Source organism: Lampris incognitus, chromosome 2 (assembly GCF_029633865.1).
Source record: "Lampris incognitus isolate fLamInc1 chromosome 2, fLamInc1.hap2, whole genome shotgun sequence".
Taxonomy (NCBI): Eukaryota; Metazoa; Chordata; class Actinopteri; order Lampriformes; family Lampridae; genus Lampris; species Lampris incognitus.
The window spans coordinates 23,706,973-23,734,308 of NC_079212.1; the positions used below are offsets into that span (position 1 = coordinate 23,706,973).

At 41.4% G+C, this 27,336-nt stretch overlaps 3 protein-coding genes across 6 annotated transcripts in view; all 3 read left to right on the top strand.

Annotated features, from left to right (window-relative positions):
* The window catches only part of marchf9 (membrane-associated ring finger (C3HC4) 9), a 9,031-nt gene extending 5,382 nt beyond the window's left edge, over positions 1-3,649 (top strand). The window contains exons 3-4 of the mRNA XM_056275090.1: positions 2,341-2,533; positions 3,318-3,649. Of these exons, the coding sequence (XP_056131065.1) occupies positions 2,341-2,533; positions 3,318-3,649 (525 nt within the window). The remainder of the gene's footprint in view (positions 1-2,340; positions 2,534-3,317) is intronic.
* A 2,026-nt stretch (positions 3,650-5,675) lies between these two features.
* Positions 5,676-15,288, top strand: LOC130107439 (natural resistance-associated macrophage protein 2-like). Of its 2 annotated transcripts, XM_056274052.1 has the most exons (16): positions 5,676-6,074; positions 6,493-6,582; positions 7,139-7,284; positions 7,487-7,609; positions 8,286-8,405; positions 9,631-9,737; positions 9,882-9,952; positions 10,071-10,138; positions 10,438-10,593; positions 11,199-11,357; positions 11,507-11,593; positions 11,688-11,807; positions 12,322-12,471; positions 12,908-12,981; positions 13,100-13,253; positions 13,782-15,288. In XM_056274052.1, the coding sequence occupies exons 1-16, from the start codon at positions 6,053-6,055 to the stop codon at positions 13,890-13,892; spliced, it is 1,758 nt and encodes a 585-aa protein (XP_056130027.1). In that variant the 5' UTR covers positions 5,676-6,052; the 3' UTR covers positions 13,893-15,288. The 2 variants fall into 2 exon arrangements, with proteins under 2 accessions (XP_056130027.1, XP_056130028.1); XM_056274053.1 differs by lacking the exon at positions 5,676-6,074 and having other exon boundaries at positions 6,550-6,670.
* A 2,463-nt stretch (positions 15,289-17,751) lies between these two features.
* ctdsp2 (CTD (carboxy-terminal domain, RNA polymerase II, polypeptide A) small phosphatase 2) lies at positions 17,752-27,227 on the top strand. 3 transcript variants are annotated; one of them, XM_056274056.1, is made up of 7 exons: positions 17,752-18,448; positions 21,121-21,278; positions 22,580-22,681; positions 23,337-23,393; positions 24,166-24,258; positions 24,638-24,823; positions 25,324-27,227. In XM_056274056.1, the coding sequence occupies exons 1-7, from the start codon at positions 18,388-18,390 to the stop codon at positions 25,405-25,407; spliced, it is 741 nt and encodes a 246-aa protein (XP_056130031.1). In that variant the 5' UTR covers positions 17,752-18,387; the 3' UTR covers positions 25,408-27,227. The 3 variants fall into 3 exon arrangements, with proteins under 3 accessions (XP_056130031.1, XP_056130029.1, XP_056130030.1); XM_056274054.1 differs by having other exon boundaries at positions 17,758-18,448; positions 25,359-27,227; XM_056274055.1 differs by having other exon boundaries at positions 17,758-18,448; positions 22,583-22,681; positions 25,359-27,227.
* The last annotated feature ends 109 nt before the right edge of the window (positions 27,228-27,336 follow it).

A 27,336-nucleotide genomic window follows, 5' to 3' on the forward strand; every position in this document is an offset into this window, starting at 1 on the left:
AACATTTGAAGGAAAGCAGCATCTCAAGGGCCCTCCTTCTGTAACTGACCTCACCGCAGTGAATGTGGACTAATCAGCTACTGCTGCATTTGTACTCTATCAGTCTGGTTGAATTTAACTCACACTACACATTAGCAAACAGGCCAACACAGCGTGATTTCCCCAAAGTTTCCTCCAGTTTCCAAAATTTGAGAGACAAAATGAACAGTTTTTGAATATCTGATCTGTATCATTATGTACTGTTTGCTGTTATTCTTAAAAAATGCATTTAATGAGGTGCACCGTAGGGACATCGTATTGCATGGGTGAAAACAATGTGCTGATTCAGGCCATTTCTTACGTATTACTACAAACATTGATATTTGCCCTGGAGTGCTGTTGTGCTCTGCACTTGGGTATTCAACCCAGCATTCTTTTGCTTGAACAAATCTTGGGCAGTCACTGTACTGTGAAGACTGTTTGCCATATTTTGCTGACACATATTCCCCCTTTGCGTCACTGTCCTTCTGTTTTCAGAGGCAGCCGATCACAAGAGAAGCTATTGAGAAAAGGCTGTTTTTGTTTGTGTGTGTGTGTGTGTGTGTGTGTGTGTGTGTGTGTGTGTGCACCTGTGTAGCCGTGAGTGTTTGTCATGTATGGTAATGTGTATTACCTAATTTACATTGTGTACTCTATGCACCATTCTATGTCATACAGAAGTACACTACCGTTCAAAAGTTTGGTATCACCCAAACAATTTTGTATTTTCCATGAAAAGTCACACTTATTCACCACCATATGTTGTGAAATGAATAGAAAATAGAGTCAAGACATTGACAAGGTTAGAAATAATGATTTGTATTTGAAATAAGATTTTTTTTACATCAAACTTTGCTTTCGTCAAAGAATCCTCCATTTGCAGCAATTACAGCATTGCAGACCTTTGGCATTCTAGCTGTTAATTTGTTGAGGTAATCTGGAGAAATTGCACCCCACGCTTCCAGAAGCAGCTCCCACAAGTTGGATTGGTTGGATGGGCACTTCTTGCGTACCATACGGTCAAGCTGCTCCCACAACAGCTCAATGGGGTTCAGATCTGGCGACTGCGCTGGCCACTCCATTACCGATAGAATACCAGCTGCCTGCTTCTGCTCTAAATAGTTCTTGCACAATTTGGAGGTGTGTTTAGGGTCAATGTCCTGTTGTAGGATGAAATTGGCTCCAATCAAGCGCTGTCCACTGGGTATGGCATGGCGTTGCAAAATGGAGTGATAGCCTTCCTTATTCAGAATCCCTTTTACCCTGTACAAATCTCCCACCTTACCAGCACCAAAGCAACCCCAGACCATCACATTACCTCCACCATGCTTAACAGATGGCGTCAGGCATTCTTCCAGCATCTTTTCATTTGTTCTGTGTCTCACAAACGTTCTTCTTTGTGATCCAAACACCTCAAACTTGGATTCATCCGTCCACAACACTTTTTTCCAGTCTTCCTCTGTCCAATGTCTGTGTTCTTTTGCCCATCTTAATCTTTTTCTTTTATTGGTCAGTCTCAGATATGGCTTTTTCTTTGCCACTCTGCCCTGAAGCCCAGAATCCCGCAGCCGCCTCTTCACTGTAGATGTTGACACTGGTGTTTTGCGGGTACTATTTAATGAAGATGCCAGTTGGGGACCTGTGAGGCGTCTGTTTCTCAAACTAGAGACTCTAATGTACTTATCTTCTTGCTCAGTTGTGCAACGCGGCCTCCCACTTCTTTTTCTACTCTGGTTAGAGCCTGTTTGTGCTGTCCTCTGAAGGGAGTAGTACACACCGGTGTAGGAAATCTTCAATTTCTTAGCAATTTCTCGCATGGAATAGCCTTCATTTCTAAGAACAAGAATAGACTGTCGAGTTTCAGATGAAAGTTCTCTTTTTCTGGCCATTTTGAGCGTTGAATTGACCCCACAAATGTGATGCTCCAGAAACTCAATCTGCTCAAAGGAAGGTCAGTTTTGTAGCTTCTGTAACGAGCTAAACTGTTTTCAGATGTGTGAACATGATTGCACAAGGGTTTTCTAATCATTAATTAGCCTTCTGAGCCAATGAGCAAACACATTGTACCATTAGAACACTGGAGTGATAGTTGCTTGAAATGGGCCTCTATACACCTATGTAGATATTGCACCAAAAACCAGACATTTGCAGCTAGAATAGTCATTTACCACATTAGCAATGTATAGAGTGTATTTCTTTAAAGTTAAGACTAGTTTAAAGTTATCTTCATTGAAAAGTACAGTGCTTTTCCTTCAAAAATATGGACATTTCAATGTGATCCCAAACTTTTGAACGGTAGTGTATGTCTGTCTTTCCTTCCAGTGGCAGGCCATCTCTCTGACGGTGATAGAGAAGGTGCAGATTGCTGCCATCATACTGGGTTCTCTGTTCCTCATCGCCAGCATCTCCTGGCTCATCTGGTCCTCCCTCAGTCCTTCTGCCAAGTGGCAGCGCCAAGACCTGCTGTTCCAGATCTGCTATGGGATGTACGGCTTCATGGATATCGTCTGCATAGGTACGGGTAGGGGAAAGAGAAAAACAGGGAAACATTGTATGAAAATGTATAATGCAATCAAAATAACCACTGCATTCATCACTTAGTTAAGCAGAGCACAAGTATAGACTATAGACAAATGTGTTAATGGGCAGCATTAAATCTTGAATTGATACAAATTCTTAGGCTGCAAAGGCATAGAGATGGGGGATTATGTAATAGAATAGCAAAGAAAACATAATATACTGTGGATAAAATACAAAAACATTAAAAAAAATTCAATTAATATGGGTTGAATTGTGCAAGTGTCAAGGGAAAAACAAAACATAGATACTGTCTGCACTCTGGGTTAGTGAGGATGCACGAAATCACACAAAAAAATACAACAAAATGGTTTTACGCTGCATAGGCAGGAGCAGACAACCCACACAAAAACCACATATAAAATGTGAGGCTGTTTTTGCAGAAAGAAAGAGTCTTTTTTTCTAAGGCCAAACCAAAGGCAGCATTGCAGTATCTACTGTACTGTGAAGCCTGGTAGACCATTCTTGTTGAACGGTGAATTGCCCATGTAATATAACACTGAGAACAGATGGCATCAGATATCTGCACCATGATTATTGCCAACTATCTATTCTAATCTGAAAGCACTGTGAAAAGTTCCTCTGTGTGGCACTGATTGTGATATAGCTTGTTTAGTATAATATTCTATCTAAAATAGCCTATCTATCTATCTTCAAATCCCCATTGCCTTGTCCTTTTCTATCCATCTTTCCATCCATCATACGTCTTTTTTTCTGGTCAGGCCTTATAATCCATGAGGGGTCATCAGTATATCGAATCTTCAAAAGGTGGCAAGCTGTCAATCAGCAGTGGAAAGTATTGAACTATGAAAAGTCAAAGGACTTGGGGGACCCGCTGAGCTCCAGCAGCAAGACAGGGGGGCGCAGCTCTCGCAGCAACCCCAACGGCCTGGGCAGCAGCAGTGGAGGGCGACAAAGCAGGAGGCTAAGGACTATTCTGAACCACCACTGTGGGTACACCATCCTGCACATCCTAAGCCAGCTCCGGCCCAATGACCCACGGATCAGTGCCGCGGCCAATCGAGAGGTGGTGATGAGGGTCACTACTGTATGAGCCAAACGGGATATGGGATGGACAGGACACTGACGGTTTGTCCCAGCATGAAGGAATGGGAGGGACTTATGGACCTGAATATAAAGAACTGGAGTCTCGTATAGGCGACAACAGCCCTGTGAGGATGAAGCTGAGAGATGCCTGGAGCATCAGCAGACAGCGCACACTCAAGGATTTCTCCTCGTGTTTCTTAAAACAAAAGGCAGACAGCTCCTTTTTCAATAATCAAAGAACTGAGGATGATAATGATGGCAAAGTATAAAAGACATCAAATATGAGCTGTGGAAGAAAAAAAAGAAGAAAAAATGTAAACAGGCTTTATAACTTAATCCAAGTTGATAAGAAGTTCTTTTCCAGTTCATTCAATAACAGGATGCACAGAAAACATTTTTGTTCCATTTGATCCTCTTGCTTTATTTGTATCTATTACCTTTTTTTTAACTCACTTTGATTTTTTACGGATGTATTATTTTAGAGAAAATCATGTAATTCCATACATGCCAGGCATTTTCAGTCAGCTATGTATAATGATCTTACAATTTCTACCAGCTAATGTTGATTAACAGACCGAAAACTGAAAATGACACACTACATATGAACTTGATAGAAACACAAAGAAGACTGCAAAACGATAAGTCATTAAGACTTGAAAAATTGAAAGAAAAAAAAGAAAGAAAGAAAAAAGATATGAGATTTCAATGACACCTAATTTTTCTGCAATAAACGTGTGTACATTTCACAGGGATTTTTTGCATGGGTATATAATTTTATCTTTCATCACATAACATAAGCACATAACAAATTTCTCTATTTCGAATGGTGCTTGCCAAAATAAACACTTTAAAACGTCTGAATTCATCGCACCAACTTTTTGTCGACAAGGCAAATGGCAGTGTGTTTCACCTAAAATATAGGTTGTTGCTGCTGTGTGCTGATTCAGATTTGATAACAAGTAAACTATTGGATTAAAAACGAGGATCTAATGATCTCTTACTATTCAGTCTCAGCCCTGTCTCTTTTTTTGCCCAGTTTGTGCCTCGAGTGATATCCGGTATTATTGGGCGTTTCATTGTTTTCTGTGAAAATGTACTTGGCTAAGATGTGTTGTAGGAAAATATAAAAAGGACATCTTTATGCATTAGTTTTGTCTAATACTAACGCAAGGATTACCCCCCCCCCCCACCATCTACTGACTACAGTATCCATCCATCCATCCATCCATCCATCCATTATCCAAACCGCTTATCCTACTCAGGGTCGCGGGGATGCTGGAGCCTATCCCAGCAGCTATTGGGCGGCAGGCGGGGATACACCCGGGACAGGCCGCCAGTCTATCACAGGGACTTTATGATATATAATATAATATACTTTATATACTATACAATATACTTTTAAGTAGAAATTGTCTGGCGACGTTCAACAATGTAAACACATGAAACAGCTAATGGATGTCGCCATGCTGTTGCTGCTGTTTCGATTACTATAGAAACGATCAAGTAGCCCCATGAGTAATCCACAAATTTTACTCGAAATGTCGGAAAATCATGGTGACATATCTAAATCCTTGGCAGATATGGATAAAAGATCAGCATTATAATTTATTGTTGGTCCCAAATTCTAATTTACAATTCTGAAATCCGCTTTCAATCTCTTAAAAGAGCGAATGTGGAGGGGAAAAAACCCCAAAACTCCCTGGTTACAGGGTACAGAAGCTATAATCGACTAACATGTGTCGCCCCCTAGAGGCCACCTGCTGCTTGTGTTAGTGACGTTCAACGGACCATTTTGTTTGTCTTTCTTTTTCTTTTCTTTTCTTTTTTAAACCACCACCGTCACCACTCCCTTCTGTAGCTGGAGGGCGCCCAAGTAGCTTTCCTTCCTGGAGTGAGACTCAAGTAGAACCAAACCAAAAAACCCCCCAAAAAAAACCAAAGTGTAGGCGGGGGGAAAAAGATCGTATCCCGCGATGCTAGGGATATATGGGAAATGTATTCTTTTTGAGCGGGGGGGGGGGGGTGTAACTTCGACGCTGCTGCAATGTGAGCGGGTCACATGATAGACCCCGACCTTGTCGAACGTGGCCCCGGAATGCGACCTTTTTGTCCCCTCCCCTCCGTCCATGTCATCCCGACCTGTCTGCCAGGTTTAGTCGACGCCTTCATCCAGTGGTACCAGATGGGTGTCCGACCTGTTTGGCTGAGAACGCTTAGAATAAAACGAGTGTTATAATCTCGTCACTTTACAGACAAAACCCTCCTCCCGCTAACAGGGAAGTAAAAACAATGCACCGCTCCGCCGGTTTCGTGTCGATCTTCGGCATGTGTGGCCACTGAAATCCTCCAAACTCAACTGACGCGGGGGAGTTTTTTGGCACAGCTGGAACAAAACGAGGCAAAAAAAAAGATGTTTTCCTTTCTGAGTTCAGGTGAGATATTTTGTATATTTTTGGGGGATTTTACATTTTGCGTAGGGGTTGGGGGGGGTTACTGAAATTGTGAGACACCATAGATACGTTTAATGACTAAAAAGTCCCCCCCCCCTCGTTTGCTGTATTTTGACTGTTACTCCGAAGGAACATATTTCGTCGTTTACTCGCAAGGTTGATTCAGACCTCTTCATTTCGCTTCCCAAGTTTGCGTCTGCTTTTAATTGTGGTGTTTCTGATTCAAAAACTTTAAATATATATGTTGACGTAACCCCCTTTGTTAAATACAGATTATATGGTGTATGTACTTGTTCCCATGGTTTCTTTTTGTGCGTGTGTAAAAAAAGGATTTGCTTTGTGTTCACTGCTATCAAATAACAACGTGTAATCCCTGTATAATTTACCTGTGTGCTTCTAGAGAGAAACCCCCTTCCTGAGAACATCCACATCTCAACTCTTCCCCCCAGCCTCCCCCCCGATCATGAACCTGGCCAAACAGGAGGAGAGGGTACCTTAATTCACATTCAACATATATTTTTTGTCATGGCCTTGTGACTTTCCAAACAATGTTTGCATTTCCACAATCCACATTCCAGGTAGGGTGGATAAGCTTGCAAAATACTGATTAACTTGATCACTATTTCTTTTGTACGGGAATAACAAAAGTGATCTGTTTATTCACAAGAATGCCGCTATGGATATCCCTTAATGCAGGTGCGTTCTCCATCAATATAAGAGACGCATATATATAGTAATATATAGTAATCAGGCTAATGTAGACAGCACAGCAGTAATAACTTTTCCCCGCTAATAACACTTGGCCCCTACTGTGTTATACAACAGATATTGCAGATTTCATATCTGTCAGCGAAGAAACAGGAAAGGTGTAATCTTCGTTTGCGACTCTTAATGCTGCCGTGGCATTTACAATAGAGCTCAGTGTTGTAAATTCCGCTCTTGGATTGTGTTTAATGCGAAACCTTGGCTGACTCCACGGGCGTTCAGCTCATCCCAGCTTTTGTTTGTTCTACTTTCATCGTGCCCGCCTCATGTTTCATGAGAAGGCATGGCAGGAGAGAAAGAAGTGATCCAGACTACGCACACACACAAAGTTGTCTCCTCCCCATCTGTGTTTCCAGGAGGAAATACTGACACTGTAGCCAGCACTTATTTTGACCAGAGAGTCCCCATTCCAGAGGACAGTAATAAGGTACTGCATGAATACAGGACAAATGACCCTGGGTGTCATTCTCTTACAAGTGCCGTGTAATACACCTACGCTGATTATGATAGGACTCTCAAGTTATAATGTGCAATTTTTTTCAAGTTGGGAAAACCTGGAGATTGTCATCATGTGGCATATTAAATTTTGTTTCATTAACATTAAAATTCTGTTCCTGTGTCCTGTCTAGACGAGTTTTAGTTTCCGTAAACTGTGGGCCTTCTCTGGGCCAGGGTTTCTGATGAGCATAGCCTACCTGGACCCGGGAAATATAGAATCTGACCTACAGTCTGGTGCTAAAGCTGAGTATAAGGTATTTTGAATAATTTATAAATACCCAAATACTTTTTCTGATGCTATACATACACTAAAACCTGTAATTAACTGTTTGCTAACTATTAATTACTTTTGTTAAAATATATTTGAAGGACTTGGGATATGTATGAGAAAAGTGGATTCAGTGTGGCAGTCTTTAAAGCTTGGAGAAAATGTGACTTTGTTTTTATCCTGTGGAGGTTTTCCTCATTCGAATCAAGGGGGTGGTGAAGATAGGTGGTGTAATAAATTGCATGGAATGTAATTGTGATTGTAAAGCCCGCCGTGACTAACTTGTCATTTAGGGCTATACAAATAAATGTGACTTGACAATAACACAAACCATGCCTAAATTGGAACGATGCAAAAAAAAATCAAATATCCATTAATACTACAGTTACTATTTTTATTAGTAGCACTACTAGTAGTAGTGGTAGTAGTAGTAGCAGCAGTGGTAGTACAGTGCTAATATGAATATACATGATACCAGCAAATCCTTTTGAAGAAGTATCTCTGCTAGTCAGCTCTATTCTCCTCAAAATTACAGCATAAAACGGTTGATGGACATTACAATTAGGTAAGAGGAAGGCTCCTGCTTACTATATAACGACCCCTTAGCTTCTTGCAATCCACATGAATCAAAACCAGATCATAACTCTGTCCTCTTCCTTTAGCTGCTTTGGGTGCTACTGGGAGCCACCATCATTGGTCTGCTGCTGCAGAGGCTGGCAGCTCGACTGGGAGTGGTCACTGGGATGCACCTGGCTGAAGTCTGCAATCGTCAGTATCACACTGTGAGCCTCCTTTTTGCTGTGCAACCATAACCTTGAAAACTGCTGTGCCTTGATGGGATTGCAATAACTAGTGCCTATATCTGCGTTATGCAGTATGTTTACGTTCACATGTTTATACAACGGCGTTCCCAGTCACAGCATTTCAGGGCATTTGCATTAGTTATTTGTTTTGGCTTCACCGGATCTTATTTGGATCAGTTCTCTAACACTGACTCATAACAGAGAGAGAGAGAAAGAGGGAGGGGGGGAGGGGGAGAGAGCGAGAGCGAGGGAGAACCAACTTAGAAAAATGAGATGCTTTTTAGCAGAGCCAGACACGGTTTACCGCAACATGGCCTGTGATGAGTACTAACTATAACTGTAGTCCTTGGATTATGTAAGCAATTATAAATGTACAAGTAACTGCAATGAGGTCAGGATATTTCCCTAAAAGATGTGCTGTCTGATCCAATTTAAGTTGCAGGAATTACAATTAACTGTAGACTATATAACCAACTAACTAAGTAAGTAAAGATTATGACTTATTAGTGTAAATAGGCAGAAGTTGAGTTTAGATAAAAGGCTCTGCTTCCCTAATTTTTGAAAACGTGGAGCAACTGAAAACCACATGAGTGAAAACCATGTGACTACACCCCAACCACCCAACCCCTGACCGTTTTTCTACAGCACACGCAGGCCTTATCACACCTCTGCCAGGCATGATGTGACTTTGGAGTGCGTCAGTTTTATGTTATCTTTAGCTTATCCTCATTTATGGTTATCTTTTGCATTTAAAGCAACTACAGGGAACATTTTATATGTTGTTCTCGTGAGGCTAAACTGGGGCAGTTCTGTCTGTGTCTGTGGACATGGCAGTGCTTTTAGTTTAGGAGAAAACAAATATATCTCTATGAAGACAATCCCAAGAAAACTGGAAGCATTTATCTTTTCTTTTGTTTCTATTTCACTCTAGTGGAGTCATCCACCAGAATAACATTACAGCATTACAAAAGATTAGAGCGAAGTACACTGTAGGAGATGGTCAGATATGGGCACATATTCACCAATACATGCTGTACTTACTCCAGGGCAAGTTGACATTTTGGATTATACTCCGTTTAGCATTAGACAGCAGAGCAGCGGGTCTTTTGCCATGTACAATGTTACAAACAAAGCGAGGCCAATAACAATTGCCGTTGATTTTAATGAAACAGTCATACAAATGCTTTGTGGATCATTTATCCAGGTGCCTCGTATCATCCTTTGGTTGATGATGGAGCTGGCAATCATTGGTTCAGACATGCAGGAGGTCATTGGCTGTGCCATAGCTTTCAACCTCCTCTCCTCTGGCAGGTAGTAGGAATACATGATGTGGGGACAGTATTGATTTTATGACTGTTGGGATGGGGTGACAGTTTGATGAGTGCTATAAAACTGCTTTCATTATCTCCCTTGTGCTGATTGGTGTGTGTGTCCATGTGTTTTATGCATCCACAGGATACCCTTGTGGGGTGGTGTCCTCATCACCATCACTGACACATTTGTCTTTCTCTTCTTGGATAAGTATGGTAGGTTCTTGGACACCCACGTGTCTTCATTGATTTATTAGTGGTTTTTTTTCAAGTTACAGTAAAGCTACTGATGGTGTGAGCAAAGAGCAAAGACTCTTCTTTTCCCCCTATTCAGGTCTTAGGAAGCTGGAAGCCTTTTTTGGTTTCCTTATTACCATTATGGCCATTACCTTTGGATATGAGGTACTAAGTTATATCTTATGATAACTAGACAGGAGATGAATATTCCTTGACATTTCTACAATTCTCATGCATTTGTCTGTGTATGTGTGTGTTTATGGTACTGCCTGTCTGTTAGTCAATATGTGAATGAATGTGTGGCAGAGTTGGTCACCCATTTACATGCATTTCAGTAAAGGTAAGCGGTTAAGATAATGGATGGATGGATGGATGTTTCACCTTGTGCAACTGCAGTGTTTCTGTTAATGTGTGTGGCCTAGTAAGAAATAAGCCTCTATGTCATTCTTACCCCTCTTTGCCAGTATGTGACAGTGAAGCCAAACCAAGTCCAGCTGCTGAAGGGGATGTTTGTGCCATACTGTGAAGGCTGTGGGCCCGCGCAATTGGAGCAAGCGGTGGGCATCGTTGGAGCAGTCATCATGCCTCACAATATCTACCTCCACTCCGCCCTCGTCAAGGTGGGATGGATGACCTGGAAAGATGCATAGATGGCTACTGCTTTGATTTTGTTTTGTTTTTTTGTTTACTAATCCAAAGATATGTGACTGATATGAAACATATGTGGCGGCACGATGGCGCAGTGGTTAGTGTGGTCGCCTCACAGCAAGGAGGTCCTGGGTTTGAGCCCCGGAGTAGTCCAACCTTTGGGGGTTGTCCCGGGTCGTCCTCTGTGGGGAGTTTTCATGTTCTCCCCGTGTCTGCGTGGGTTTCCTCCGGGGGCTCCGGTTTCCTCCCACAGTCCAAAGACATATAGGTCAGGTGAATCGGCCTTACAAAAATTGTCCCTAGGTATGAGTGTGTGTGTGTATGTCGGCCCTGTGTGATGGCCTGGCGGCCTGTCCAGGGTGTCTCCCCACCTGCCGCCCAATGACTGCTGGGATAGGCTCCAGAATCCCCGTGACCCTGAGAGTAGGATAAGCGGTTCGGATAATGGATGGATGGATGGATGGATGAAACATATGTGATGCCTTTGCTGATAGTCAGAGCTTTGTGGCATAGATAGATTGAGTTCTATAGAATGTTTCTTTATTGCGGAGTCACTGATTGTAAAAATGTCCCCCAGTCTCGAGAAGTGGATCGGTCCAGCAAGAAGGAGATAAAAGAGGCCAACAAATACTTCTTTATTGAGTCATCCATCGCGCTGTTCATCTCATTCCTCATCAATGTATTTGTGGTGGCTGTGTTTGCTGAGGCTTTCTATGAAAACACAAACTCAGAGGTGGTGAGTATCCAGTCAGCCTTAACCTGGCACACCTGGCATTTCATACTGTCATTTGGTGTTCTGTAAATTTGAATTGGCGTTCTGCATCTTTTTCTTCTTCACTGCATGACCCACTTATGATTTGCCCTTCTGAATTGCTCTTCATCCAGAACAGTGTCTGTAATGCGTCAGGTAGCTCCCATTCGAATCTTTTCCCAATGGACAATGGAACTCTACAGGTGGACATCTATAAAGGGGTGAGTCACTGACTTCCCGAGTACTGTATGGCTTATTCAGATTTTTCCCTGGTGTACTTATCAATCGATGATGCTGTTTTATTGATTTGAATAGGGACTGGTGTTGGGCTGTTTCTTTGGCCCTGCAGCCCTCTACATCTGGGCAGTGGGAATCCTTGCAGCGGGCCAGAGCTCTACCATGACCGGGACCTACTCTGGCCAATTTGTCATGGAGGTTAGTGGAAGAATAAGGATATAAACAGTGTCACAGAAAGTTGAATCTGTTTATCTGGACACAACGTGTACTGAGAGAAATGTTTCATCACTCATCTAAGTGACTTGTTCAGTCTCAACTGAATGCAAGGTATCCCCACCCTTATATTTCAGTCATTATGCCACTGTGGTGTTTTGTCCAGATGAACAGATTCACCTTTCTGTGATTTCCTTACCTGGATTATTGATTATGCATAAATATATAAACAGTGCTTATGGACACAGACACACCACGTGCGCGCGCACACACACACACACATCCATACAGGGTGAATATCACCTCTCCCTCCCCATCCTCACCTTCATTGTTTAATTAGATCTTTTCCATGAGATTAATAGGATGTTGTTGAATTTTTATCTGACCCTGTACGTGTCCTGGTTCAGTATGCCTTTGTGAAATCCGGACCATATTATAAATTGAAATTTAAAGCCCACGTTTGCCCTGGTCAGACAGTAACAATGTCTTCTGCCCTCAGGGTTTCTTGAACCTGCGCTGGTCGCGTTTCGCTCGGGTGTTGTTGACCCGTTCCCTTGCCATCACCCCAACGCTGCTAATGGCCGTCTTCCAGGACGTACGGCACCTGACGGGCATGAACGACTTTCTCAATGTTCTGCAGAGCATGCAGGTCAGAGATCATCCATCATAGGCCTCCACTCCTTCAATTTTACGATCTGAACTTGTTTTACTATGGGGTTTTTCAAGATCCTTTGTCTTTTCTCATACTGACTCTTGAGAATATTCACAGTGATTCAGAATCTGTTTATAAAGAGCTTATCGAAACATTGTTCAAACATATTTAACAAGAGGGCATAAACAGTAAAAACTGCTTGACAGTTGGAGCTTTTACCCAAAAACACTAAAACAACAAAAAGACTTATGACATCAGGAAAAGGGATGCAAAATAAGATAGAATTAAATATATTGCAGTTTGTTTTAAAATATGACCAAAAAAAAGGCTTCAGATTTGGCGAGAGCTCCTACATGATGGTATAGCTGGATAGTAGTATATATATTTCAGTTTCATGTATATGTCATTTCATTCCATCTCTCTTCTCACACAGTTGCCATTTGCCCTCATTCCAATCCTTACGTTCACCAGTTTGCCCTCCCTTATGAACGAGTTTGCCAATGGATTGTAAGTTTATCTTGTACATCTTAGTTTATCATGTACATCATTCATTTTTTTTTCCATGTCTGTGTTTGGCTTATTTTACTCAGATTTGTTTGTTTGTTTGTTTGTTTTGTTTTTGCAGAGTATTTAAGATAGGAGGAGGATTGGTTATCTTGATGGTGTGCTGCATCAACATGTACTTTGTAGTGGTTTACGTCATGACCCTCAGCAGTGTGTGGCTGTATCTATTGGCTGCTTTCCTTTCCATCGCCTACCTGACATTTGTGGGTTACCTGGTCAGTAAACTTTAAATCTTAGAAATTATGCCTGATATTTCCAAGGTTGCGAGAAAATCAAATTCAAAATACATAGGTGTAATGGTAACTACATAGTGCTTTGGCGCGCTAGCTGTGGTAAATAATCTACCGCAATAAAATGTGTTGTGGGCCTTTGACCTTTGGTTCTATGAGAAATAAATTAATCATAGTGTCACACCACAGCAACTGAATGGAAAAAATACAGTGTTAAGTCAGTACTCAGAGCCAGTTAATCTTTAACTATGCTGTCAGTTAACCTTCTAACTTCGTCTTTTGATGTCTTTTTAGTGCTAACTAGTCAACTTGTTTTGAGTTTATGCCGTCTGTTAATGCTATGACAGCATGGAAAGTATTTTCTGAGGTGCCGATAAGATCTTATTCACTATTATTGAAATGCAGCACTAATACATCTAATAATAAACACGCAACCTTGACTGAGTGTTGTAATTTGATTAATTTTCAATCTTAATCTCTCTCTCTCTATCTATCTCTCTCTCTCTGTGACAGGCATGGTTATGTCTGATTGCTTTGGGCGTGTCCTGCCTAGATCCGTCACCCACTGGGAGAATGAACGACACCACCATCCTGATCGAGCAACAGCCAGAGTTTGACTCCTGACAGTGACAGTGCAGCGCTTGCTCAAGCTTTCCTGTATTACTAACATGTACAGGTGGATATTCATGTCAAAGACCAAAGGTGCAGTGATGGACATGTCACCTAATGTGGTTTGTGCACATTAAACTGTACACCTTTGGTGTATGTCTGATTTTCACTGGTTTTGTATCTGTGAATTGCGTTTTTAATGCTATTCTATTGATATTTAATGTAAAATTAAATTGAGTTTTTTAGTTTATGGATATTATAATATGTTTTCTTTTTAGTTTTCTGCCAATTTGACAAGACCATGCGTATAAATAAAAATTGGACATCTAGCCATAACTGTGGAACAACTAATGCACTATAATTGCCGCCTGTCTCTCTTTATACAGTACTCTGTACTGTACTTTTACAAAGTCTCTGCTCTTTCACCTTTTCCCAGTGTGCTGACAGCGGAGATCAACAAAAATGGTTAGACATCAACACAGAAAATATTATGAAATTCAAACAGAAAAGCTAAGTAGATAATAGAATTTGGTAAATGGGTGATAAAAAAAGATATGAACCTGCAAGTCAAAGTTGAGTGCAATTAAGTATTTTTGAATTTTTAGGCTTCCGCAGCCCTTCTGTGTGCACCTAAAAGCTCCACCACTATAACAGAGAGTACACCAGATCAGCCTTGCCAAACTGATGTGTTTACGTAGCCGGATGAGGTTTTACATGATAAATGGTTTTCAAGGAGAGATGTGAGCCTTTGGCGGAGACTGTGCTATTGCTACTTTGGCCACAGGGTGGCGGTGTAGCCTTTAACTGAGGGACGGGCAGAAGCGACCCCTAGTGCTGTACAACAGTGCAGTGAACACGCATCAGATGGCATGGTGTGTTGTTGCATCATGTTTAATACGCTGTTGAGATTGCGCAATGATGTACGGAAGCAACAGTTTTGCACTAAGACATACCATGTTACATATTTGTCCAAATAACTCAATATCTAAACCAATGGCTGTATTACTTTCTGAATTCCCAGTGTGTATATTTGGATTTTGGCTGTGCTTGACATGCCTGTGGTGGTGGCGGTGGTGGGTCTGTAGACTTGCTGCTTTTGGGTAACTGGAGGCAGACACTGTTGGTTCCTCTGTCGCTTGAATTCCAGGCTTGAAGTGTTTCAGCTTTCTGCAAGGCAAGGAGAGGCAGACGGACAGGTTTTTCTTTGCATTGTGGCGGGGAACTTCCCCCCCCCCCCGTCATGGAAGCAGAGTTATGTAAGAGGGAGAGTCGTCCCACCTCCCCTCTCTGTTTTTGTTTTTCTCAATGAGCCAATGTCTCCCTGTACAGGCCTCACAGCCTGTCCAGTAGGCCCCTTTCCTGGAAACATAGCCTAGCTGAGGCCACTCAGGGGCAGGCCTGGGAGGTGGGAGGGGAGGGGAGGGAGGGAGGGGGGCGATTCTTCCAGCAAATCACATGATTCTAGAACCTAAAGTCCCAACCCAACATAAGGCTCAGATGTTGTGGGCATTTGTCAACGGCTAGTTTGTTATCTGCATGATTGGACGTAGCAAATGCATGGCACATTGCATGAGGCTGTAAGTAGATGCTGCGTGTTGGCAGTGTGAAATTGTACAAAATTTTAGCAATAGAACCAAACATGTATTTGAGAGTGTAATGGGATGCATTAAAATGGCAGCATAACCACAGGTTGTTGTTTTTTTGTTTTTGAGTTTTTTGTTTTTTAAAGAGTATTCATTTAACCACATTTAAATCACATGTTTGATTTTATTATGATGTGTTTCCTCATTTGTTGGCAGTTAATTTAATGTAATCAATTTAGTGCAAATATTTATGATCTCCTGTTGGGGAAGATTATTTGGCCTTTATGCCTTCAGTGAAGTTGCAGGTAATCTTTCATTATCTAATTTGTATTTATGGTTGCATTTTAAAGAACCAGTGATATTTTTCGGTATTTGTGAGGGAGTTAAGATGTATGTATTTTTGACAAAATGTGGCAGTTGATGAAGTTGCAGCTAAATTGTCCATTAATTTGTGTTGCCCATGGATATTGAAGATAGATATGGTTTTCTGTGATGGTAACAGGTTGCTTATATGTGTGTTCGTTTTTGTAAGAAATAGTCTTCCAAAACATAACAGTGGATACAAACATTGTTACTGTATGGCTGTAGCTTACCACAATGGATTTATTTGATAATTTGACATCATAAAATCATTAAATGTGTCATAGAATTGTAAACAAACCACTTCACAAAACAACAGCAACAAAACTTATTATTTGATAGCCATGATGATGAAGCCGTCTTGTTTCCTCATCTTCTCTTTTTACTCTCCCAGCTTTCATAGTGATGGGCTCAGCTCTCTGGTGAGAAATATGTTATACTTGCGGCTCATTTTTCTCTTCACAATGTTTTGTTTAAACATGCTCAGACGTTTGTAAAAAAAAAAGGAAAAAAAAGATGCAATACTGATTCCTTTGATTGATGAAATATGGATATAGCCTTAACCAGCAACCGATGTTTGAAGTCAAGTTTCAGATGATTTTTTTCCACCATTACAAGGATAACTGCACTTAACCCTTTTCTTTCTATCTATCTATCTATCTATCTATCTATCTATCTATCTATCTATCTATCTATCTATCTATCTATCTATCTATCTAGCTATCTATCTAGCTATCTATCTAGCTATCTATCTATTTATCTGTAGTCAGTGGCATCAACATGAAACTCCATGACATTTTCCAGCTTGCAGTCCATACTTTGTGTATAATTTATATGGTTCTGTCAGTGTTGCCTTAAAATGCCTTAGGCAGGGAATGCAAACAGCTGGGCTATTTTTTCTTTACATATTGTGTTGTGGCCACCATGTGCATTGGCCAAACTTGTGTTATGATAGATAGGACTATGTGCAATAGGTATGGCTAGACTTTCTTTTCTTTTTTTTATTTAAACAAACATTCACTTGGTTTGCCTCGATTTAAATAGTGATGTAACATCATATGCAGTCTGGGCTTCACTGCAAACCACTTTGCCTTTGTGTGTGTGTCTGTGTGTGTGTGCGTGCGTGCGTGTGCGTGCGCGCGTGCCCATATTTGACATCCATATGCATTCATGGTCAACATCAATTTGATGCCCTGTCCAGCTGCAAAATGACAAAATTATATTATGTGATATTATCACTCAAATAACAAACCCCAGGAGATTGTTAAAATGTCACATCTTCTATGAGCTACTCGGCTGTTTTTAAACATCTACAAAAAAACAAAAACAAAACAACAATAACAGTTGCAGGAGCTTTGCATGCTCAAGTCAGCGTTTATAATGCGTCAGTATCTGGGGACCTCTTCGTTATCCACATTAACGAACGTGATGTCAAAGGGGAATATTGTTCAAGCGATGGTTGATAAGCCTAAATAAACAGGCAAGCACACAACCGTCTATAATTCCCCTACAACAACAACAACAAGTGTTTATTTGTTTTCTAATTGATAATCGGTCTTAGGTCCGTATAATTTACGCTTTGAAGTTATACGGACGAACTAATAAAAAAATGTGATTTTTACAAAATGTGTTTTTCCGTCATTGATATGAACCATCTACATCAACCTCATGTATTATTTTCATTTTGTGTGCTTGCTTTAAATAAACCGTCGTGTGGTCACGGCAGCGTCTGATTGTGTTATTATTGTACTCTGTGTTTTATAATATAATAGTATTAATAATGATGATAATACAATAAAACTATGATGGTCCCTATGTGAAAAGCAGCGCTGGAATGTGTTTGGTGCGGACCGTGCAGAATAGAGAGGAATGCCTTTGCAACTCCCACTTTCCCGGCGTCCAATCCGAGACGAGAGACGGTTTCAAGGCGCCCGTCGGGTCCCGGCCGGAGAAAAACAAAACAAAGCGTCGGGTAAATAACAAAACTAACGCCGAGGAGCCCGGAGGCACCCGATATCCGTTTTGCGTTTAGATAAATCGGTCCGTCCGTCTCTCCATTCGGGGGCCCTTTTTTGCACGCCGCTCTCCATTTGGCCCGTCCGGCGAGGTTGTTTATCCGTAGTAAGGGGAGCTTGAAACCGGCCCCGTTGCCCCATTTCCTCGGTTGTTTTCCTCCTCTCGCCCGGATTCTCCATGTTGTCGGGGCTAAAGTGGGGACCTCGCCGAGGCAGGAGCGGGGCAGCGCAGTTATAACACTAGCGGTAAAAGTAAAAGCCTAGGAGCGTCGTCGGGTGAATAGCAGGAAAAAAAGCTTTAAAAAAGAAAAAAACCCACAAAAAACCCCACGTACGAGTGCCTTGCCCCTCCCCGAGTGGACGAGAGAAGACGCGGGGAATAAAGGAACATTTCAACAGATCCAGAGTCTATTCTCATCCGGATTGTAACGCGGCGACCACGGATGACAGTTACCTTGGCGTTAATTTAGTCGCTCGCCAATTAAACCTAATGAAGACTGCCCATCGGTGTTCGGGGAAAGGATTTGATTTCGAGGGCTCTGTGATTGTCAGATGGAAAGTTCTATTATCACCCAAGTGCAGAAAGAAGACGTTCAAGTGCTACCTAAAACAGGTAAAAAAAAAAAACCCAAACAAAACAAACACGACTCCACGTTTTCTATTCTTTAATGTCGTTCTCGTCTGTCTTGTAGGTCCTCTTGAGTGTGTGTTGAATGGTGAAAACAAGGTAGGCGAACGTAACGTTGGTGGAAAAACCCGCGTGCGCCCATTTGACAGTTCGGCGCTGGCGCTGCGGACGCTCTTACCGAGTTGCTCGGTAATGCTCCGATCTAATCGATGTTAAAAAAAATACTGTCCGATACAAATATTTAAAAATAGACGCTGTTTGAGTGTGTAGTTGAGATATTTATCGCTGATGCGCCGTTGACTCCCCCCCCCACCCCCACCCCTTCAGCGGTGTAACACCTGCAGGGATCCATGCAAGTGTTAGAGTAAACAAAAAAATTAATTCACTAATCACGTTCGCACCCACGACGTCTCGCTGCCGACTGAATTGTTATTTATCTCTTGGTTTCTGTATAAGTTCACGTAGTCTCCAATCACGTACTTGTGCCCACAAAACGTCCTCCACGGAGCTTGGCTATTGTTGATCCTGTTTTTTTTTTTACATTTTTTACTAAGGTCCTCTCATTATGCAAATATTTTTCACTTAACGTGCCGATGTTGCTGTCGGCGAGTTCTCGATGTTCCCGCTTATCACGGACAGTTCTCCAAATTTAGGAACGATGCAATTCATACGTTCATCTGATTTCCCGACCTTCTTGGCACCATTCCATGTACTACTGGGTACAGTGTGAACACGGCTGTCACCGGAGGCAAGACCCCTAGTACAGTAAGCTATGTCGTTTTGTCCACGGGCTTATGGAGGACGGCAGCACGGAGCAGTAAGCGCCAGCGGGAAAGGCGATATAGCCGCCGCACTGTTCCAGCGTTTCACACTGAATATTGTTTTGGAAAAAGAGGTCGGGTCCCTTACAGGGATTGGAAACACATTTATTTTAAACGCATATGCGTTTGCGAGGCGCGTAACTAGAAACCAGCTTGAAATGGCTGTGGATTAGAAGGGAGAGGGGCGAACAACCGTAGATCCGTGTTAGAAAAACCAGGTGCCGCGGTATTGACAGTGGAATGCACAAACACACCTCCCAGCACACGCCCTCCTCCTGCCGCCCATTGTGGCGCCGATTCAAAGAGTCGCTGTTTGCATGAAAGGGTCTTTGCTTATTGAATATGGATTCCTACGTTGCTGATTATAATGAGCATATTGATTTCCTGCAGGTGCCGTTAAGGAGTGTTTTAGTCCCAAGTGGCGTTTATGACTTTAAAAAAATGTATTTTTTGTCAATTACATTTTGCTGTATTGTTTGTTTGATTTTGTGTGTGTGTGTGCGTGATTATGCTACACCATGGGTTTCCAAGTTTCTCTCAGTTATAATGTAATTTTCTGTTTCGATTCAGAATGGATGTAAGCTTACTGAGCCTATTTTTTATAGATTACGTTGCAAATACTGTTTCCTTAGGAAATCAGTAAAGTAATATACTGAAAATCATCCATAAATCTCATCCATTGCACACAAATCATGAAGGTTTCAATACAGTCTCCTGGTTTACAAAAATATATGAAATCGGCTTTTATCATGGAGGCTATCCTTTTTCCTTAGAAAGGGTGGTGTATTCTAGAAAGGCCATTCTGTGCATCTGTTGAATGACCACATCAAGGTCCAGTGTCTTTTGTCTCCCTAAACATGGGGTTGTGTAACATGACGGCTGTGGCCGTGTTATGCTTTTGGAAAAAGAGGACTATGGACAGGCTCAGGGTGGATAATGTTGATATCAATAGAACAGGGCAAAACCGAGGCATACGGATGGACGGCCTTACATTTGGCTGGCTTATTATTTCATAGTTCCTCTTTCCAGTGTGCTATTTATGATGACAGCATGAGAATATGTTGGAGATCCACTTTCATGTGCAAGTCCTCTCATGAAATGACTAAAAGAGGCCTCTACATACCTGAGCTCTGTCAAGAATGTTTTCCTCCATTATTTCGCTACGGCTGAAGTCTTGTGTAAGGCCGAGGGACCCATCTTCACAGTGACTGATCAAAGAGCTGCGTGGAGCATTGAGGTGTGACTGCCTGCCTGTTTCTCTGACTGGCTACCCTGCGCTGGCTGACCGACTCCGTTTCCTGCATGGCCTGCTTTGGCTGAGCTTCCAGCCTGCCAGGCAGTCCCTGAAAGGTCTTGGGGTTTAAAATGGCTGGAATGTTTTCTGTCTGTGTTTTCTGCTGAAGGTACTGCTGAAAAGTGTGGGTTTTCCCGCCCTCTGTGTGATTATATAACATGTACCAGCCGTCTCCAGCAGCAACAGCAGCAGCAGAGGCAGGCTCATTAAAAACAGATTTCTTGTGCAGGCTGTGCCATCCCTGTAGACAGACGGATAACGCCTTTAGGAGAGGGGACGCTCATACTTGCACGTGTGCTGCAAGCAGCTCATATGACGCTGTGGTTCTCTAAGGAGTCAATATTTTTGATTGATTTGGGTAATCCTCACGCCTTTTATCCACCTAGTGTTTGTAGAGTTGGGGGTTTGTTTTGTATTAAAGAAAAGGGCTAACATTTTGAGGGCTCTGAGGACATTAGAAGCCGCCCTCGCAGCATTCTCGTGTCGTATTCAGAAAGTTTTAGTAAGTTTTCTCGTGACGGTTTCTTTTTCTTATTCAACAGGCCAGGTGAGCCGATCCTCCCTGAAACAGCCTAGGAGCTGTAATATCTTCAAAGCGCTCTTCTGTTGCCTCCAAGCTCAGGATGGCCCCAAACCACCGCCGCCACCACCTTCCCAACATGCCTTGCTGGAGTCACAGGAAAATGGGGCAGTTGTCAAGGTAACACCATTCTTTTGCCAGTAATAATTTACACCCCTGAAAACAGTTTGAAAAGCTCAATTGCTTTCTGATGCAAACCACAAATTTGTTTTAACCCTACCTTTTTTTTTTCTTTTATCAAAATTTGCCTTCTCATTGAGGACAATGCCCAAGGATACACGCAGGAAAAGCTTTTGTATTTTACTTGTCATAAAACCATTGCTTTGGATGGTCTTCCTGTCCAGATGGGCAAAATACACATTTCATTGTGAAAATGTGCTTATAAAGCCTCAAAGCGCCACAATTTTATAGCTACATCATAAAACCACCACCGTACCTGTTCCTAACATCCTGAATGCTAACCACAACTTTCTGCGGATGTTGAACGACTGTTATGTTTACAAATGATCCTCCCGGGATGATAACACCACTTGAGTGACTATCCATTCTTTAAGCAGACAGAGGGAGAGCCTACAAAGAATTGTCTTTGGTGGGCTTATTAATTGCCAAGATGAGAGAATGGAGATGGGAGATGAGAAAAAAAAAGGCTTTGAGGGCTGTTATCCATAGCTGGCCAAGCTTGTGAACCTGTCGGCTTGGCTAGGCCTCTAGTGCAATCTAAGGGACATTTTAATGAGATGCCATGTTTGTTCACTTTGAGGAGTGTCTACCAGCAACAAGAGCAAACAGGAAGCAGCATCTGGCTATTGTCTGGCTAGCACCCACTGCAACGAAACTGAATTAAACATGGGCGCCTATGGGGTCATGTGTTATTAGTTTCATTGCTCTGATAGCGAACTGTAATGAGCATGTGATAAAAGGAGATTGCGATTGGTCGTGTACAGTATTGTTCTCTAACATAATGTGCCTTCCTAAAAAGATAAACTATTTTTGATACATGGCTTATTAGTTAGAACAAATTTAGGTCTGATTACGTTCAATGGTTGAGCTCAAAAATGCAAATATAGGAAAATTAACATATAGTCAAAAGTAATTCAATCTCTTTGCAGTTGTCTGATTGTATAATGATTAATGTTAGGAAATTCAACCCCAGTAGAGATGATTTTTAGAAGGCCATAAATAAATGCAACCAAGGATACATAGTATGTAAGTCAATACAACAAGCCGTAGAAGAGGTGTGCCCCCCCCCCCACACCGTTCCTCTCTCTTCAGCTATCACTTTGCCTTGTCTCATTATTCGAAGGTAAGATGAGTTAAACAACTCATATATTGTGGACTAATTTGCCACAAACATGGGCTATTATATAGCTGTGTTTGTGTGTTTAACACCACTGTGAAATAACAGTTTCTCTCTGTCTCAGCAGTCACAACCCAGCCTGCTCCCTGAGGTGAATGCCCAGGACCAAGGGAAGATATGTGTGGTCATAGACCTGGATGAGACCCTGGTTCACAGCTCATTCAAGGTATCAACATATTAAGAAGCCCAACATTTCTTGATCATTTAACAATTCTCTCTTTGTTCATGATGATGACATGAAGTAGAACATTTAATCACTAAGAATTTACGTTTCACCGTTTTATTTTCATTTTTTTCTCATAAAAAGAAACCACCATGTTTTCTTGTGGTTTTGTTCATTTGCTCCATTTGAATTAGTCCTTTTACAAGTTTTTATATGGTGTTCTGATGTGTGTCTCAAATTTTTCATCAGTTTTTTTTTTTTTTTTGCCCTAAAATTGCATCACTTTTAGTTGAATGCTCTAATTGTTTTTCAGCCTGTGTGGGAGCCTCATGTTTGGGGGAGTTACTCTGTCTTGTTTATGTACTATGTACATAATAGCAACTCCTGACGGCCGTCTTGATGCAGTCTGGGTCTGCTCTAATTGCATGGCAATCCGTATTAGAATTTATTTTTTCTTAGTTCACCAAATCCGTCAGATGTGTTTGGGGAACAACAAGTGAATCATATTCTGTTTATGGAGGCTTTGTACTGCGATGTATGGCAGCAGTGTGGAGTCTGGTTCGAAGTGTTCAGTTGTTATGTAATACCATGTGAATGTACACAGCGCGGCTCATGTGAATGAGCATGCCAACCATCTCCCTCTGTGTTCTTTCTCCAGCCTATTAGTAATGCAGACTTCATCGTGCCTGTGGAGATAGAGGGGACCACACACCAGGTAATACTGTGTGTGTGTGTGTGTGTGTGTGTGTGTGTGTGTGTGTGTGTGTGTGTGTGTGTGTGTGTGTGTGTGTGTGTGTGTGTGTGTGCGCGTGCAAAGGAGGGGGGTGTTTTTCTATGTATGTTGGTCTGTTTGCAGTGGTTGCAGAGCTGAAAAGGGATGGGTCTTGTAACTGATCAACCAGGTTTGTTATTATGGGTGCTAGGAGCCCTCTACTGGCCAGATGTTAACTTGAACCGGGACGGAAAATGGAAGTCAGTGCATCAGTAGGATTTCAGCCTTGTTCATCAGAGGTTTTATTAATATGTCATGTATGTATTAATTAATGTATGCATCAATATGTCATATATGAGAGAGATAGCGAGAGAGAGAGATAAGATAGATATAAATAAAACCACCGGCATAGAGAATTTGTAAAGAGCCTCAGTGTGCTGCACCATTTCATTCAACTTGGGCACAGCTGCTGACTGTTACAGGTGGAAATGCACTTACGTTAGTAATGTGATTCCTTGGATCCCCTGTGCTGTTAAGGACTCCTCGTGGGCCTGAGCCTGGTTCAAGTAATCCAGGATAGGCTGGTTAACACCTGCACGGCCTATTCTTGATTACTTGTTTCAGGAGTCGGCTATTAGCAACTGATGGATGGACACACATTGTAAGAAGTTTATGGTAATGTGGAGTAGACACTATCATTTGCAAGCTGATGATAATCTAAATGGATTCAAGGGTTTATTTTATATTTTGCTTTGTCAAAATGGTTTATTTTCAGGTGTATGTACTCAAGAGGCCCTATGTGGACGAGTTCCTACAGAGAATGGGAGAATTGTTTGAATGTGTTCTGTTCACGGCGAGTCTTGCTAAGGTAACTCACATCAGTTACAACTGCAAGATAAAGCTTTGATTTTTTGTTTTTTTGGCACAAAAAACTGTTAAGTTTGATACTGTGTTTAATCTATTCCCTTTTTTGTCTTACCAATATTTGTCCCCTTTCTGTGATAGCAGCTGCTTAACATGCTGATAGTTTCTTTGGTAGTCAGCTTGTCTCTACACCTGCCAGATGTTTAGATTTTACATGTAATAACCAATTTCTGCCTCATTCATTTGCTTTTAGAGCAAGTATTCAGCTCACCTAGAAAAAGTTTGCGTAGCCCAACCTTATAAGTCATCCCCCCTTTTCCCTTCCTTCTCCCTGCCTGTTCCCCATTCTCCATCCACCTTGCTTCTTCCTTGGACTCTGTCAGTATGCAGACCCAGTGACTGACCTGCTAGACCAGTGTGGTGTTTTCCGGGCCCGGTTGTTCAGAGAATCATGTGTCTTCCACCAGGGCTGTTATGTGAAAGACTTAAGTAGGCTGGGTAGAGACCTTCACAAAACCCTCATCCTGGACAACTCTCCTGCCTCCTACATCTTTCACCCTGAGAATGCTGTGAGTGTCATTCTACTTCTGTTAATTGCCAACCTCCTTCTTTAATAATGGCAGAAATGTCCACGGTGTTTAGAAATGACATAGTCTATAATTAGTGAGATATCTGCTAGTGTGTCATATATTAATGAGATCTGTACCGAAGTGACACCTGCCCTAGGCAAAATGATAAATAATACCAGGGTCTCAACAACTCATCTTATTTTTTTATAAAAGAATTCTAAGCTCTTATTTAACCAACTAGTAACACTTTTACACTACTAATTCCTCTGTGTCTAAGTTAACTCTCAAATTCTATTTCATTCAGATACCTCTGCAAATAAATTTGAAACACGTTCAAGAGACAAAGACTGAATAATTTTAATTTAGCATCTTCTTAAATCATTCGAGAGATTCTGAAAGTCTCAGAAATGTGGGTTAGAATCCTACCTGGACACAGATTAAAGTTGTATTTAGATTTTTTTTTGTTTTTGTTTTTTGTTTGTTTTTTTGTTCAATTCCAGCACTTGTCTTATAAGAGAATTTCTGCCCCCCGAAGGTTCCTGTGGTGTCGTGGTTTGATGATGTGGATGATGCTGAGCTGCTAAATCTTCTGCCCGTTTTTGAGGACCTAAGTCAAGCCGACAATGTTTACGCCCGACTCGACCAGCTACGAGGATCTTAGGCCTATAAAAAGAGAGGGGGGGGGTCTACAAGTTCAATCCTCCTAAACTATACTCGTCATATATGTAGAAAATAGATGTCCTGGTCTCTTTTCCAAACTTAAGAGTTGTATACCTACCCTTTACACTAAATTTCCTATTACATTGCTTCATCAGTCTAGGTTATGGATCTCCCCATGTCTGGAAGCAACTGCTCTACGGTCTCTTTTATGTACCCAAAAGCTTATAGACCGCAATCTGAGGCCTTCTCTCTGTACCTCAGTGCTGAGAAAATTTGACGGCTGCCTTTTTAGAGAGCTATCAGCAAGAGTGGGGAAACAACAACCAAAGTAGTATGGTTAACAGTCACTCCAGTGAATATCAATATTGAAGTGGTTCTTTTGCCAAAGCAGAACCCTGCCTGCCATGACTTGACTTTAGGATCTTGTTATATTGTTGTGCCTTTGCGGAACAAAATAAAACATAACATCAGCTCAGTTTATATGTTCAACCAGTTTTTTTTATAAAAAATGTATTTCTTTTTATAGTTTGTTTTCTAAAGAAATCTATTTTTTACAGTAAACATGGTTCATCTATGCAACCCACTTCTGTACCTACATTGGCAGTACTTATGTCGCCAGTCAGTAATCACATACAACAGATGAAACGTTGGCCTTAAGTGTGAATGAGCAACAAAACAGAGTGTGTTTATTTCCTTGTACTGTACCGTAAAGATAATCATTTCTATGAAACATGCATAATACAGTACCATTGGACTGACCAGTCTCATGTTTGATTATTTTGGCAAGGAGTTGAGTAAACGGAGCTAAATTCTTCCTTGTATACTTTCATTATGGTCCTTTGAAAGCAGACACACTGGAATACATAGGTGGCACATAAGATGGCCGTAAATGCCATACTTTGTAGTCAAGGGTTTGTCAAATAAATAATTTCTTGTCATTTTTTTTATTACTTAATGACAACACTTGCACTTGCTGTTTTGTATTGACAGTGCTGAAAGTGACAACAGTGCCTTTGCAACTCAAGAGAACAGTGCTCTGTGTGACCAGAGATGTGTAGGCCTGAGACACTCTGGTATTTCATGCTGAGTGTGAGAAAACACTGTCAAGATCAAGTGTAATGCCATGTGGCTGTGGTACTTGCAGTGCAACACTTGAAAACTTCATCAGGTTTGATGAATATTTTTTACTGTTTGAGTGTTTTTCTGTATTTATTGGTCAATAATTTTACTGTCCAGTACCTTCTACCGCTTAAACGCTTTGGGTTGAAATCTACGTGCCTACTTTGTGGATGGTCCAGTGTTTAACTATCAATTTTGTCTGGTTTGTGCCTACCAGTAATTTATGTCAAAGGAATATACCAGCCAGCCACTGAGAAACTGTTGAAATTTGCTGTCATAAGTTCTTAGACAATTTTTAAGACCTTTGGAGTCACATCAAATCATTACACAAATAGAGTCAATCCAACATGCATTCAGTCATGCAAAAAACTTTGTTGTACAGATGAACTGTCATTGGAATTTTGAGAATGTGTGATGTTTATTGCCTGCATGTTGACCACAGATAAAATGGAAGTTTGCCATTGATGATGAATGACCAAAAGTGTTTGCTTAGAAGGTGACAATGTAGATGTCTACACAATGTTTAGCAAAATACATAATCAATTGCCCATTGGATCTGACCAAAATTAAACTAATTTCTAAGAGAGAAGGTGCTAAAATAAAAGCTGATTATATTTTACTTAAATTGTGTGGGTTTTTTTCTGAGATGGCCGCCATAAGAGAGGCAGAAAGATTAGGTAGAAAAATACAATAAAGGTCACATCACAGAGCCTACATGGATAGAACGGGTAGGA